Here is a 16,502-nt window from a genome sequence, read left to right on the forward strand (position 1 = left end):
AATTTAGAAACAATGAAAACATGGAATTCGATTTTTATTGAGACCGTTTAGAGCAGTTTTTCACACGGTTAGTTGGATTATTAATTAAAATGTGAAATACTAACAAAATGTGACGAACGATGCGATAGGAAGCAAACCTTGGCAACATTTGGTGTAGTTCTCGAGGAACGGGAGCTTACGTAAATAAATTAGGGAATTCTTCGGCTAAGGCCAACCAGGTAAGTGGCCTTACTATAGGATAGGCTAAATAATTGTATGAGTTATGATGATGTGTGGATTATGATGCTTGATGATATGCGCGGTATATACATGTTTTGTTGAGTGACGCTTGATATGTTTGACGCACGTTGTGGCATTATGATGAGCATGATGATTGCATGATTTTTACCTTAATATGATGATGTTTTCCATATTGAGCATGCTAGATGATGATGAGTGCCATATTGCATCATGTCGTTAGATCGACGTAGAACACAACCCTAAGAGCATGAAAATGATAGTAATATAAATATCCACGAGTATGCGTTACCTAGAGTAACAAAGAGATGAGACTAGAGGGTTGTGTCAGAAGAGACATTACGATGGATTTAGAGGGACCTCATGCATTTTGTATGTTCATAAGCATAGGGCTACTTCCCCTAGAGATGATGAGTGCGGACGCGCACCTTATGATGAGCGCGAAAGCACACAGATGAGGGTGTTCATGAGGCGCATGACACTATGGGGTTCCGCTGACCTCCGGACGTCGCTACAGATTAGCTTGACCAGAGGGTCCAGGGGGTGTGCGAGCGCCCTGGGGACTCACACTCGCACGTGTGAGTCGTGTGTAAGGAAGTACTACACATTCAATTTTTCCGAGACTGGAGGCCACCCCTAAGATGATTAGAGATAGGTCCCTAAATCATGATTGCATGTGTTTGCATTTGCATGGCCTCCTATAGTGGGGCCACTTACTGAGTATTCTTTGAAATACTCAAGTCGTGTGCCACATCTTTTTTTTCAGGTAAAGGCAAGGCGCACTTGTACGGAGGACGGCGACATCGCGAGCAGAGACTGTGGCACGTGCATAGGGTAGACTCATATTTAAATTTCTAGTCTTAAGTTAGAATAGGTTGTTTTGCATTTCATTGTTTTAAATTATTTTGTATTTGTTTTTGTTTTCTCTAAATTTCAGTATTTCATATTTAAACACGTAAGACCATGGCTGTGTTTTCCAGAGAAGAAGTTGTTTTAAACGTTTGTTTTTTTTTAAGTTTACGCCATCAATTAGATTCATGTAAGAGTTATATTTCCGCATTATAGATGAGCATGAGACGTTAGTAGCGACTCTGAGTATCTGGAAATTTTAGGGTCGTTACACTCTTGCTGAAGAACGGTTCTGAGTGGGGTTATCCACGATGAATAATAACCTCTGTTGAATTCCGGTATCATTAGTACGACCTCCAGGATAGTCCTTAGCTAAATGCCCTTCCTTCTCACATTAAAAATAGGCTCCAGAGAGAGCCAAACACCGACCCCAATGGCTCTTACCATGCTCCTTACACTTAGGCCTATTGTCTAACCAGTTTTCACTGCCCTATTGTCTGCGCCTAAAGTCACGACATTGTCTGTCAGATCGTTTCTGTGTAGGTGGAAAAGACAAATCATTTCAGTCAGTCTGGTCGTGACGTCACTTCTGTCCCACTGATGATGAAAGGGGTTCACGCAAACTTCCAGGTCCCTCCATAGCCTTAGCTGCTCTCAGGGCGGCAGCATAAGTGGTAGGCACAATCGCCTCTACAGTGTCGCGAATCTTCGCATCTAACCCCAGTACAAACCTTTGTGCTATCCTCTAGTCCGTGTTTACCAACGCTTGGTAAAACACTTCAGTTTAGAAAATTCTCTAGTGTAGGTAGTAACATGCCCCTTCTGACTCAATTGAGTGAACTCTTTTGTTTTCGCAGCTGAACGTCCTCTGGATAATACTCTTCAATAAAGGCACACTTGAATTATGCCCACGAGACTGGACTAATAGTGTCGTGGGTAGCCTGCCACCACAATTCTGCATCCTCACACAGCATAAATGTAGCACACTCCACACTATGGGCCTGAAGGCAGTTGGTCAACCCAAATACAGTTTCAATGGATCTCAACCACATTTCTGCCACAGTTGGATCGTCAGATGTCCCTTTACAAGTTTGAGGGTCACCCATCTTGAAATGTCGCAGAAACCTAGCTTCCATGGTTGATGTAGAAGCATTCGCTTGCTAGTTGGCCAGTCAGGTTTTGTATCACAACTTGCAATGCGTCTACTAGGGCAGCTGTAGGATCTGGTGCGGCCTGAGGTGTTGCTGGTGGCAGAAGAGCCTACTCTACAGAATCCTCTCGTTCCCAACCACGTCTCCTTCCACCTCTTCCTCTACCCATAAGCAGGGGTCGTCCCTTATGAACCTCCTCCTTGAGTTCTAGGTGGCATCTAACCAGAGTAGTACTACTAGGTCCCATACTAATTTATCAGATTCTATAAACATTCGTAATTATAAAAGTTACACTTACATACAACTATAGCATTAACATAACCATTAGATAGTACATGACATGTCATAAATCATGCCAACATATAACTCACATACATCATAGCATTCATTACAAAATACATATTCACTACTGCATCCATTATTTAACTAAGAAATTTTAATTTTGAAAAGACATACCTGATAGTGGTGGTGCCTTTGTTTGAGGACCATAGAAGTACGTTAGGCCTACATCATAAGCTAGTCTACAAGATCTATAACCTAGAGCTCTGATATATGCTACAACACCCTTAATTTTCTTAACCTAATTAGTGACGTCACCCATACCATGCATAAATCATTAAGTGGAAATTCATCATAAATTGCTTTGGAAACCACACCAATGTCTTACATAAAGGTTCAAAAATCCGAACTAAACATAACTCCGAAATAAAAACATTCAATAACTAAATCCTAAAAATTTAGATAAAATAAATATTCAACGATCTAACTTAAAACCCAATCAAAATCATAAATTGAGTTATGCCATCTCATTAACTTTCATGGTAACCTCATCTCCACTGTCAACCGACATTAGTGCCTTGCCTTTACCTAAAAAATGTAGGTAACACGTGGCTTGAGTATTTTATGAAATACTCAGTAAGTCACCCCACTGTTGGGGTTAGATATGTAAACACATGCAACATATGAGTGAGACCTATTTTTCATAAAACTATACATGGCCTTAGACTCTTTTCTTTTCTGGACAGAGTTGGATGCGTGGTACTTCTCCACACACGGCCCATATACGCACAAATGGGCCCATCAGGCGGGCTCGTATATGTACCCCTTAGGCTTGACTTGGTCGGGCACAATGTGTTACACGTTCACCGGACGCAATAGAATAAGAAATGCCCGCATGATATCATGATGAACATAAATATTGAATTCATACTTTTATGACATAAAGAGGAAGTATCCCGATGCAAATGACATACAAATATGCATGAGGTCCCAACTTACATTACATGGCATATTACGTTATATGAAAATACGTTCCAATTCCATAAGCATTTCATAACATAACTCAATTATGCTATGGGTACACATGACAACATTCATCACTTTCATAACATATAATACTAACATATCAATCATATCTTTTTATAACATCACCAGTCAACATAACTCATGCATCACATTGCCATTCACATAAAATATAGTGCATGCAGGGACCACAGGGCACGCACCATCATACAACACGTAATAAGCTAACTCCGACAGTAAAGTCATTTACCTCGATGGCCTTGGCCAAAGTAACTCACAACAAGCTAATTCCAACGGCTAACTACGTCCAATAAAAACCACATAATATATTTACGAACTTTTCATAAGGTATCCTAGCTAAGCCTCATGTTAATTATCGAGGTAAACCCCTAACACAATCTGTTTTTTTACTACTAGGAGCCATACTGACCTCAAAAGGCTTAACAAGGGCAAAAATGGCTTTGAAAGAGCCAAAAACCCAGAATCGATATATTTTGAGTAATCGAGCCGAAAATCGCCACCGACAAGTGGAGGAAATCCGATGGAGCTGAGTCAACTTCGTGCACGTGTGAGTCGAGCCGAACTGTGTATGCGTTCAGAGTCGAATGTTGGGTGCGCATCTGCAGGATGAGTATTGGACCGCCAACGAAACACGGCCCGATTCTTCATCCGGGCTTTGGGCTGAAACTGGAGGCCGAGCGCGAGGCTGCATTCGCGATATCCGACCCGATCCAAATGTTTCATCTTCCTAACCCGAAAAGCAGCAAAACTCTAACCTCCCCGATTCTGACAACATGTTGTCGCCTTCTTTGTTTCCGATGATCACGTAGTGTCCTCGACACCAATTTTCGACGAGCACACAGCAACCTCGACATCAATACCTTACTTCCACTTGAACTCTTCCTCCAAAATAGCAACCCTAATGTTCCGAGAGACCCTCAAAACACCCAGTGAACCAACCCACTCGATTTCCTTTCAAAAGTTATCGGTTTTCCGTTCTCTCAAACACACTCAGACACAAAAGGTAAATTAATTGTTTCAAGGCTAATGAAAGGTTGTGCTTGGAGATTTAAAAGAGTCTAAAACGTTTCCCATTTGAAGCAATAATTGTCTCCCTAGAAAACACACATATTTTCTGGTGAGAATGAATGTTACAGCATAATTGTCATTTTTGTAAATAAAAATAAAATTATAAAACTAAAGAAAAAAAAATCTGAATCGTTACACACACACACATATATATCTGTCATTCGCATGTCGTATCATAATCATATCATATCGTAAACACTTCGTAGTCATATTATTCCCTAATTTAACATAGCCTTAATGTTCTTATACATATCACAGTAGATCGTTACATGAACATACCTTAGTCATATCATAGGGATGTATCACAACGCTATCGTTCTATCAATCTATCATAATTCTATCCCTTTCTATCCATAACCTAATCGTATTCTTTTATCAATCGTGACCATATCGTTTTTATCAATCTCTCATATCCATAGCACTTCAATATGAACCCCAACCTTAACATTCCATGAACATCTTACTCATATCGTTACCTTACGTTTAGTGCATTCTTTTCGTATCATATCTCAAACATATCATTGAGCACATCGTACCGTATTATCAAACAATTCACATATCATAACATATACACAACATATCATAAGCATATCGATTCACAAACAATTCACACATATCAATATATCTGACACGTGCAGAACCACGGGGCACGTATCAACATTAAATATAACCATGCCGATAGTAAGGTCACTTTCTTGATTAACTTAGACTGGTGTCACCAATTATATAATTTTATTTTTATAAACATTTCATTTTCTATTATTACCATTGTTTTACTATAAGATATAGTTATTGTATACTCTACTTTCTTGCCCTCACATTTCTTTTCATGTGATAAGCACCAACAATGCTAGATTTTTGCAAAACTAGAGGCCCTTCTAGAATCGTTGCAAAACGTTCACAAAGAAAGCTAACTTAATGGATTGATTCCAACCAAGAGCTGGTTAGAAGATGAATGACTCTTAGATCGAACTTGGAATCTATGATGGTTACTCTTAGATACCAAGACAATTCACTCCAGAATTAGCTTGATCAAAACTAATTCAATGAATCGGTTTAAACATCAAACCTAAAGCAAGGTTTGAAAAAGAATAATACCAAAAAGGTATCAAGAAAACACAAAGGTTTTGTTTGTATTCAACAATTCATCCCCAAACATGAATATTACATGCCTTTAAATAGTCCCAAAAGTTAACCCTAACATAATAAAGTTCAACCACCAACTACAAATCACTGATAAATTCTATTAAATACAAATTGAAGAAAATAAGGTATTCATAAATTGTCTTAATTGGTAGTTCAACTACCAATGGCAAGTCTTCAAATCACTTTCCAATGTCAGCCACTCCATTATTTTCTTGATTTGATACTTGAATCTTCTTTGTATTGCTTCTTGTAATTGCTCGTTCGGGTACATGGAAGTGATCAGTTGTTGGATTCATATCATCCCCCCTTTCTTTAGAAGGATTTGTCCTCAAATCAAATTCTTCGTTCTTTCCGGACAAGAACTGAATATTGTTTTGTTTTTTTTTTCTCTACTAATATATTTTTTTCTCATTTTTTTTTCACACCTTTGTTTTTCTTTCTTGGTTTTCACTTCTTCTTTGCCCCTCACTTTTCTCTTTTTTTCACTCTTATCTCTCTCTCTTACTTTTTTTTCTTCTCTCCACGGTTGTTCTTCATATTCTTTTCTTTTCTTCTCTAATTTCAATTGGTCACAATGTACTTCATATGGAGACAACGGAAGTAAAGTAAATTTCTTCCCACACAAAGTTAAAGTATACTTGTTCGTCAAACCATCAAATGTTACCTTTCTATCATATTGCAAAGGTCGGCCGAACAAGATGTCCCCCGCATGCATTGGTAAGATATCACAAAGGACTTCATCTTTATATCTTCCAAGAGTAAAAGGAATAAGAGCTGGGGAGTTCACCTTAATTTCTTCATTGTTTGTCAACCATTGAAGTTTGTACGGTTTTGGATGTGGATGGACAGAAAGTTGAAGTCTTTTTATAAGGAAGTTGCTTACCACATTTGTGCAACTTCCACTATCAATCACCAAGCTGCATGGGTTTCCTTTGATCAAACATCTTGTGTGGAACAAGTTTTCCCTTTGATATTCAAAATTCTCTTCCTTGATTTGAACATTGAGTACCCTTCTTGTGATCAAAGATATGGAATTACCTTCTTCAACATACTCATCATCATATGCTACGATTTCTTCCACACGCTGTGAATCATGATCCTCATATTCATCATCTGAATCAAGTATACCATTCCTTATCACCATAACTTTTTTATTAACACACTCTTTGCTCATGTGTCCAAACCCTTTGTACTTCCAATATTGAATAGAACTAGACTTCTCCTGTACCGTCTTTGAAGCTTCATTCTTTTTACAATTGGAACTCTCAGCCTCCACCCTTTTAGAGCCACAAACTTTTCTTTTGGTGACAACAATTCATTTCTATTCACAAAATTATGTTTGTTCCAAGTTTTAGAATTTGAAAAGGTGTTAGTTTGTGATGTGTACCTTTTTGAATGCTCTTTTTCTTCCTTCAATTGGTCTTCAATTTTGAGAGCATAATGATACATGTCTTCCAGAGATGGTGGTGGATTTTTGTCAACAATATGAACAATTTCTCGATTCAAACCTCCAAGAAATCTAGACATGGTATCTTCTTCTTCTTCTCTAACATTTGCTCTTTCCATCATAGTCTTCATCTCTTGATAATATTTTGCCACACTTTTTGTTCCTTGCCTCAAACGTTGCAATTTAGTTTTCAAATTTCTTTCATAATGTTTTGGAACATACCTTTTTTCTCATAGCTTCTTTAAGTTCTTTCCAAGTCTCTATTGGAACCTCCTCTTTTCTTCTTCTCTCGGATTTGAGATGTTGGTACCAATCACCGGCATGATTGGTAAATTCGGCAATAGCAAGTCTCATCTTCTTATTTTCACTATAGGTGTTGCAATCAAACACATGCTCTATCTTTCTTTCCCATTGCAAGTATGCCTCAGAATCTGTCGTTCCACAAAAGAGTGGGATTTTGAGTTTAACTCCCCCATCTCTATCTTCATGTACTCTTTCCATCCTTCTAGGTTGTATAATAGTTGCAGGTTATTTCTTCCTCTCCATCTTCATTCAACTTGTCTTTCTTGTACTACTATACCTTCATCTTCTTGTAATGCTCGTTCTTGTCTTTGTTGTTGCGCCCTTTTTTCTTGTAGATCTTCAATCATCATTTCCATCATACCTTGAATTGCTTGAAGAATGATTGTATTAAGATCTGGTACTGGTGGAACTCTTTCTTCATTATGTGACATTTTGTTATCAAGGGACCTCTGAACTCTTCTCACAAAAATTTCACTCAGGGACACTCATGTTTAACACTCAAAGGTAGGCTTTTGGTACTAGCTCAAGAATGTAAAGGCTAGGTTTTTTTTTTTGGTGCAATCTTGCTTTAAACTTGATTATAACCAATTGATCAATTCTAACAAGCTAAGACTAATATCTCAAGGATCAAGAGCTTGAAAATAAATGATAAGAACTTAATATATCTATATATATATATATATATATATTCTCAGAACTGATTTTATTTTCTACTAATTCTTCTTCTTCTTTTTTTTTTCGATAATCTGAGAGAGAGAAAAAAAAACTTGATAGAAAAAAATAACAATAAAGATATTTCACCTCTAGAACGGCCAAAGAACGTCGACAAAATGCTCTGATACCAAATGATAAGCACCTACTATGCTAGATTTTTGCAAAGCTAGAGGCCCTTTTAGAATCCTTGCAAAATGTTCATAGAGAAAACTAACTTAACGGATTGATTCCAACCAAGAGGTTGTTAGAAGATTAATGACTCTTAGATTGAACTTGGAATCTAGGATGGTCACTCTTAGATACCAAGACAATTCACTTCAGAATTAGCTTGATCAAAACTAATTCAATAAATCGGTTTAAACATCAAACCTAAAGCAAGGTTTGAAAAAGAATAATACCAAAAAGTATCAAGAAAACACAAAGGTTTTGTTTGTATTCAACAATTCATCCCCAAACATGAATATTACATGTCTTTAAATAGACCCAAAAGTTAACCCTAACGTAATAAAGTTCAACCACCAACTACAAATCACTAATAAATGCTATTAAATACAAAGGGAAGAAAATAAGACATTCATAAATTGTCTTAATTGGTAATTCAACTACCAATGGCAAGTCTTCTAATCACTTTCCAATGTCAGTCACTCTATTATTTTCTTTATTTGATACTTGAATCTTCTTTGTATTGCTTCTTGTAATTGCTCGTTCGGATACATGGAAGTGATCAGTTGTTGGATTCATATCATCATGGCTTGTCATATGTGATTCTTCTTCTTAGAAATTAGGTTGTGTTTGACATCACAACTATTATTCCTCTGTTTTAGTTGGGTTCACAATTGTTTTTTTATTTTTTTATTTTTATTATTATTTTTTTTAAACTGCTATTAATTCTTATCCGATTTTTTGTAACCCAAACTAGTAACAGAAACCTACGTAATTGCAACCAAGTAAAAGAGAGAAAATCTAAGTTACCCATAAGCTTTTCTATGTCTTCTTTCCCGTTAAATTTGATGAGGCCCAAATGTGCCATTATTATTATTATTTTTAATTATTTTTTTTTTCTTCTTCTTTTCTCTCTAGCAGAATTGCTTATCTCTGCCTGGGAAAGATGAGAGACGTGAGAGATTTGTAGAGAGGGAGCAATCAGTTGCCATTTTTTATTATTATTATTATCTTATTTTTATTTGTAGGGTGTTACCGTCACTTTGTAGTTCTTTTCAAATTACTCAGCTCTACGCTAGATGACATTTTAGATCTACTCTCGAGAGTAGTGTATTACACACATCATGCCCTAAAATTATCACGAACTTCACGAATGCTTGATAATACTCTAACCATGCCTTATGTAACTTTTGACCTCTCACCACGCATGGCTTCATCATTTCTTGTTTTCCTCATCTAGATAGGACGAGGGACAAGATTATTTAATAGAAAGTCAAGCTTCATGTTCTCTTCATCTAGATGCTGTTGCGGGCCCAAGTCTGCGATCGAGTTATGGGTCTCTTGTAAGTGGAAGTAGACGGTTAAAGAATGAGCGTGAACTAATTCAATCCTCCATAGTAGTTCTTAGAAAACATAAATAGAATTTGGTTGAAAGTTGACAAATAAATATTTTTGAAAGGGAAATCATTCATCCATTTTTGTACCTATGTTCTTAAATCTCTTCATTTACTGTCATTTTAAATTGTATTCTATTAGACTAAAATTGTTTAAGTAAGTACGTTTAATCATTTAGATCATAATTTTCAAAAAGGTTATTCAAACATTTTAAAAATATTTTCTCCTGTTTTTTTTTTTTTTTTTTTTTTTTTTTTTAATTTTATTTGTAAAAATAGTCATTTTCTTAAATTAAAAAAAAAAACAATTACCATCCCATTTAATATTTATTTATTTTAATATCAAAGCTAAAACTTTCTTATTATTAATTTAAAAATTATTTTAATGTTAATTTTGATACTACTTATAATTTTGAGTTGTCATGTGTTGTTAAAAGTCTAGAAGAAGTATTACACACCTAAATTGTCTCGGATCTACAGTGATGAGTTTGAATGAAGGTTATTTTTTCCTCAGACCCGAAAACCTTTCTTTTCCTATTGGGGTTTGTGCCACGCCACTTCGAAGAGTGAAACGAAGGAAAAGCCTGACCTGACCTTATTGTTAGATCATCCTATTTCGGTGCATGGTCAGGTTCTTAAAGTATGTGCCAGAACAGCCGTGGGTCTACCTTTTTCAAGAATTAGATGATCGTTGGTGAGGTAGCGTATAGGTCTAGGTGGGATGATACGAAATAAAGCAGTTGCCAATTGGCATGCGAAACCTAGAAGGAACTTCCTCTTGAAATATCTCATCCAAATTCCAATTTTACCCTTGAACCTCCATTAATTTAGTATTTTACAAGGTCGTGAAAGTGAAGGTTAAATTCGTACATTCAACAAAGATGGATCGCCAAAGCTTGGATTATAGTAGGAGAAAACTGGGCCGATAATAAAACCAAAATTTGGACATTGAAGCCCAAGCTGGGATATAGCCGAAAAGGAATGGCCCAAGTAGAAAGCCCAAACATTATGGGCCGAATATAACAGCCCAAGAGAGATTGACAAAAAAAAAAAAATATATATATATATATATATATATTTATTTATTTATTAGATTTTGTGTGGAGATAAAATAGCCGTTGCATTATCGGTTCTTGCCTGCGGAATGCCCTCTCCATTTCCCGCAAAAATGTTGCTTCTTCCTTCTCCGCCTTCATCTTCTTCCTCGTGTTTTTCCATTCTTGAATCCAGCCCCCGTCCTCTGCTTCAATTTCACCCCCCTCCCCGCCGGATCTTCCATTTCCGCCCATATGCTCTCAATCCAACCACCGCCCTCGATTCCTTCACTCAGAACTCCGGTTACCTCTTCCGTCTAACCGCACGGGAGGCTGAGTCCTTGGAAGATTACAGCGTCTCCAAGATTGCCGCTATTTATCGGAGGAAGCCGTTCCTTGTTCTTCGGAGACTTCTTCAGGTCGCCTCCACTTTTGGCCGATGGCTAGCTCTTCGATTCATTGATGATTTGAGGGAAAGGTCGGACCTCATGTTCGAGGTGAGGGCTTAATTTCCTTTTTCCTTGGAGGTCGCTTCCATTCGACATGAATTTTGGTTTGTGATTTGCATGAGTTCTTTGCAGGTCAGAGCTTCAGAACTTAGGAATATATTGGTGGAGCTTGGTCCGGTATATGCATCCCACTTTCCCTGATTTATACTGCATATTTGTTGATTAGTCCAGCATAGAAAGAAGGAGATTATAATAGCAACCAATTCAACATAGTTACCATCCTGTCAAGCTTGTGCAGGAAATGGGAGCTTAATTAAATAATCTTAAAATAAAAGCTCACAAACTCTTTAAGGACATCCATTAGCATAAAAACGCTTCTAGACACAAAAGAACATTAGGAACTATATGATCATTGCCTAAGATCCTTCAGAATACATTCTACAGTTTGAATCGGTGCCTACTTGGAGACCGAAACCAGCTTCCAACAAATTTAGAAGTGGAAAATAAATATACATTTTTTTAAATCCTTCCAGCTTCTACGTTTGGTGTCTCTGAGCAGGCTTTGGGGTAGAGAATCAAGTATAAAAAGCTCAAAATACTTGTATCCGTTCTCTTTGAAAGTGCAAGTTCTATGTATTTACCGACAGAATGTCCATTTAATTCAAGATTGAAAATATGTAATCCAGTAAAACTAATTGAGTCAAGCCCAGCTTCTACAGTTTTCCCTTCTGAAATAAATTTCATATCTTACTTGTTGGAAAGAAATCTTTTCACCTATATTATTGTCTACTTGTATCATGGCTTTACTTCGTTATGATTGTCTTGTAGGCATACATCAAAATTGCTCAGGCTATCTCATCTCGACCCGTAAGTTTTATAATTTATTTCTTCAAATTTGCCAAGAAAGTGAATGGCGATATAACTTGTTAATCATATTCGACATTTTGTTTTAATTTGATTGAATTATTCCATGTCTTGTAGTTCTTTCGTTGCATATGCCTTTTGATAATCACTGTAGGAAGAAACCTTGAACATTTGAGTGAATGGTGAAATGAGTCGTTGGCATTTAAAAGTATGTTTATCTTGCAGCATACATAATTTTCTGATTCAAATTCATTTGACTAGGAAATTTTTTATAATTTTATTAGCTTGGTTAGCTTTACCATGGAAATTTGGTTAGACTGTGTAGCTACTAAACCATGTTCTCTCTTTAAAATGTCCAAATGGTTCATCTAAATTTTGTTATTGCTATAGGCCTAAGGTTTGATCTCAATAAGCACATAAGGAAGCTTTAGGAGGGAGATTTGGAAGGAGAGATTTAAAGATTTTTGTTCTTCTTTCATGTATCCCCCACATTACAACTGAAAGAAGAAGGTTTTGTTTTTCAAAGACTTAGCTAAATCCTTTAAAACGTGAGAGCTCTCATCATAATTCTTGAGGAAGTCTTTTATATATCAATCTTTTTTTGAAAAAACCCATATGGACTTGAATCAACCAACTAGAAGGTGGTCAAACCATGCAAATGTGATAACGAGAGAGGAATAATCAACTTGTTCTTCACATCTGAACAATGAACACACCTTCAAATCAAATGCTAAAGTACCTATTATCAACCCAACTCCTTTCAACCACAATAGAAGCAATTACATGCAAACATTTGCCACAAATATCTGAGATTTTTGGTGATATTTTATTTAATGTACTATGCAGGATTTGATACCACCTTCTTATTTGGATGAACTTTCATTTTTACAAGACCAAATAGCTCCGTTCTCATCTGAACTGGCTTTTAATACGATAGAACGAGAACTGAATATACCTCTGGACGAGCTTTTCTCTGAGATATCACCACAGCCTACTGCTGCAGCATCTCTTGGACAGGTTTTTATCTATCAGCATTGTTGTGTTGTTTTTAGGTAAAATGCGAGAGGCCTAAGTAAGTAATAGTTCGATATGATCAGGTATAAAAATAGTGCATAAACATTTCAATTTCATTTTCTATTCTCTATGTCAAGTTTATTTTATCAACTAAACTACAAAAGAGAGAAGATGGTTCATCACATGAATTTTCTCTCTTTTGTCTTTCTCATGGAAGCTCTCACTAACAAAGAATAAACTATTAAGGGGTAGAATGCTTCTTGCAAGTTGAGATGCAAGTTAAGATGCAAAAAAAACACACACACACACAAAGAAACACAAAGGACTGTAAAGAAGCATCACCAAAAGGCTAGATTATGTAGCCTCAAGAAAATAACTACTCATAGTTTGCTTTGTCTTACTAGACAAGTAAATTGGATTTTCTTTTCTAAAATATAGGTTTATCAAGCAAGGCTCCGACGCAATGGACAAGTTGTTGCTGTCAAAGTTCAAAGGCCTGGAGTTCAGGCTGCTATAGCTCTGGATATCTTGATCTTGCGGTATTTAGCAGCTGTATTTCGCAAGGTTGCTAAGTTAAATACTGATCTCGAGGTATGGTAACCTATACACATCAATGTAAAAGAACACGCAAAGTGAAATAATTCTTTTGGTTTTTTGACTGTGTATGCAAATGACCCTTCCCTCAGTTTCTTTAACGACTAACTCACAATCTTGTCCCATATAATTTATCTACTACTTCTAATGTGCAGGCAGTTGTTGATGAATGGGCAACAAGTCTTTTCAAGGTATATATTCCATTCAAAATTTTGAACTCAAAACTAATTTTAAATTAATTTAAATGGCACATCTTCTAGGAACAGACAACGAGTCTTTTAAATGTATGTATTCTATTCCAAAAATCTTGTGGTCCAGTTTCACGGGTAGTGGCGCATTAGTTATATCTAACTCATGAAATCAACCCAAGTAGAGACAACGTTCAAAAGATAGACAGACGTTGACTCTATAACGCCGTTCTCCAGATAAGGTAATTGGAACCAAAGTTCCTTACTCTGATCAAATGCTGGAGGAGACTGGATCACCACATGGTTGAGACACCTGGAAAAATTGAACAGGCGCTATAATTCTTTCCGGAAGAGTTATACTGTCTTTACCAAGGATGAGAATGAGAAGAACACGGGTGATATTCCACCGACATAATCCGTTGGAGTGGGCTCCCTTCGGTCTTTGTATTCCTCTTGACCTTCGGGAGACTGGATCGGGTGAAATAGCACTGACTGAATCTCGCTTTAGGATAGGTGTTTATAGAAAAGTACTCTCATTTGGAGTGGTGGTGTATCGAAAAGTACTCTATCAGGCTTTTGGAGTGGGGTACCTTCAGTCTTTTTGGTGTGGCGTATCCTCTTTTTCGAGTGGGGCACCTTCGGTGTTTTTGGTGTGGCGAATCGACTTTTTGATGTGTAATACACATTGTTTATTACCCACAAAACTTATTACCCACAATTCTTATTACCCACAAAGCTGATTACCCGCAATTCGTATTACCCACAAAGCTTATTACCCACAAAGCTTATTACCCACAATTCTTATTACCCCTCGTCAGGAAAATGAAATTGGAGATAAGAAAGAAAAAGAAAGAGGCTTTCCTTGCAATAGCTAATACTTATTCTTAATAAAATATATAATATGGGGAAAGCCTCTTTCTTTTTCTTTCTTTCTCCGATTTCATTTTCCTGATGAGGGGTAATAAGAATTGTGGGTAATAAGCTTTGTGGGTAATACGAATTGTGGGTAATCAGCTTTGTGGGTAATAAGAATTGTGGGTAATAAACAATGTGTATTACACAGCTAATTTTTATTTATCTAAGCAGTTTTCTTTCACTCATATAACTATCTGATTTAGTTCATTAATCCGAATAATGAATATAAAAATGAAGATATCTATTCATCACCCCTTTTCTCAAAAAAAAGGGGGGGAGAAGTTTATGTCTCAACGAATCACACGTAGAGATATTGATAATACACATAGAGTTAATGGTATTTCATAACTAATTGATTGAGCAGCAGCTCGTAGACCACCTAAAAAGGAATATTTATTATTGGATCCATATCCTGACATAAGAAGGCCGATGGGAGCAACACTTGAAATGGCAATCCATAAAAAAACACCGATCTGCAGATCTGCTAAAACAAGGCGATAACCAAAAGGAATTACTGAATAGCTTAGTAAAATTGATATGACTGCTATGGATGGTCCGATACTGAATAAACGCGTATCACCTCTAGATGGAAGCAGATTTTCTTTAAAAAGTAGTTTTGTGCCATCTGCTAAAGCTTGAAGAACTCCCAAAGGACCAGCATATTCAGGTCCAATACGTTGTTGTATCCCGGCGGATATTTCTCTTTCTAACCATACAATTACTAGTACGCCGATTGTGATTCCCAATACAGTAGTCAAAATAGGGACAAGCACCCATAGAATTCCATAGACTTCTTTTAAGAATTCCAATCTCGAAAAAGAATTGATATCTTGGACTTGTGATGTATCAATTATCATTTTAACGATCAACTTCTCCCATAATGATATCTATGCTACCTAGTATTGTCATAATATCAGCCAATTTCATTCTTTTAACTAACTGAGGAAGAATTTGCAAATTGATAAAACCCGGCGGGCGAATTTTCCATCTCCAAGGAAAACCACCCTGATCCCCTATCAAAAAAATGCCCAATTCCCCTTTTGGGGCTTCGACTCTCACATACAGTTCTTGTTTCGCCAATTCAAAAGTTGGCGAAGGTTTTTTACTAATGAATCGATAGTCAAAGTCATTCCATTCCGGAGACTGTCCTCGATCAAAAGATCGTATTTCTAAATTTTCATAAGGTCCCCCTGGAATTCCTTCCAAAGCTTGTTGAATAATTTTTATGGATTCCGTCATCTCACCAAGTCTGACTAAATAACGAGCTAATGAATCTCCTTCTTTTTGCCACTGAACTTCCCAATCAAATTCGTCATAACACTCATAATGATCAACTTTACGAAGATCCCATGGTATTCCGGAAGCTCGCAGCATTGGTCCTGATAACCCCCAATTTATTACCTCTTCTCCAGAAATAATGCCTACTCCCTCAACTCGTTCTAAAAAAATAGGATTTTGTGTAATAAGTTTTTGATATTCAGCAACCGCTGTCAAAAAATAATCGCAGAAATCCAAACATTTATCTATCCATCCATGAGGTAGATCAGCCGCGACTCCCCCGATACGAAAATAATTATGCATCATTCTCATACCGGTGGCTGCTTCGAATAGATCATATACTAATTCTCTTTCTCTGAAAATATAGAAGAA

At 36.7% G+C, this 16,502-nt stretch overlaps 1 protein-coding gene across 2 annotated transcripts in view; it reads left to right on the top strand.

The window, feature by feature from the left end:
* Positions 1 to 10,902: 10,902 nt before the first annotated feature.
* Positions 10,903 to 16,502, top strand: part of LOC111436728 (uncharacterized aarF domain-containing protein kinase At1g71810, chloroplastic) — a 17,952-nt gene continuing 12,352 nt past the window's right edge. The window contains exons 1-6 of one of the 2 annotated variants that reach the window (XM_023074441.1): positions 10,903 to 11,325; positions 11,410 to 11,454; positions 12,106 to 12,144; positions 12,988 to 13,158; positions 13,594 to 13,746; positions 13,905 to 13,940. In XM_023074441.1, coding sequence (XP_022930209.1) covers positions 10,939 to 11,325; positions 11,410 to 11,454; positions 12,106 to 12,144; positions 12,988 to 13,158; positions 13,594 to 13,746; positions 13,905 to 13,940 — 831 coding nt within the window. In that variant the 5' untranslated portion in view covers positions 10,903 to 10,938. The remainder of the gene's footprint in view (positions 11,326 to 11,409; positions 11,455 to 12,105; positions 12,145 to 12,987; positions 13,159 to 13,593; positions 13,747 to 13,904; positions 13,941 to 16,502) is intronic. The other variant, XM_023074442.1, reaches the window with a different exon arrangement.

This window comes from Cucurbita moschata, unplaced genomic scaffold, assembly GCF_002738365.1.
Source record: "Cucurbita moschata cultivar Rifu unplaced genomic scaffold, Cmos_1.0 Cmo_Scf00059, whole genome shotgun sequence".
Lineage (NCBI taxonomy): Eukaryota > Viridiplantae > Streptophyta > Magnoliopsida > Cucurbitales > Cucurbitaceae > Cucurbita > Cucurbita moschata.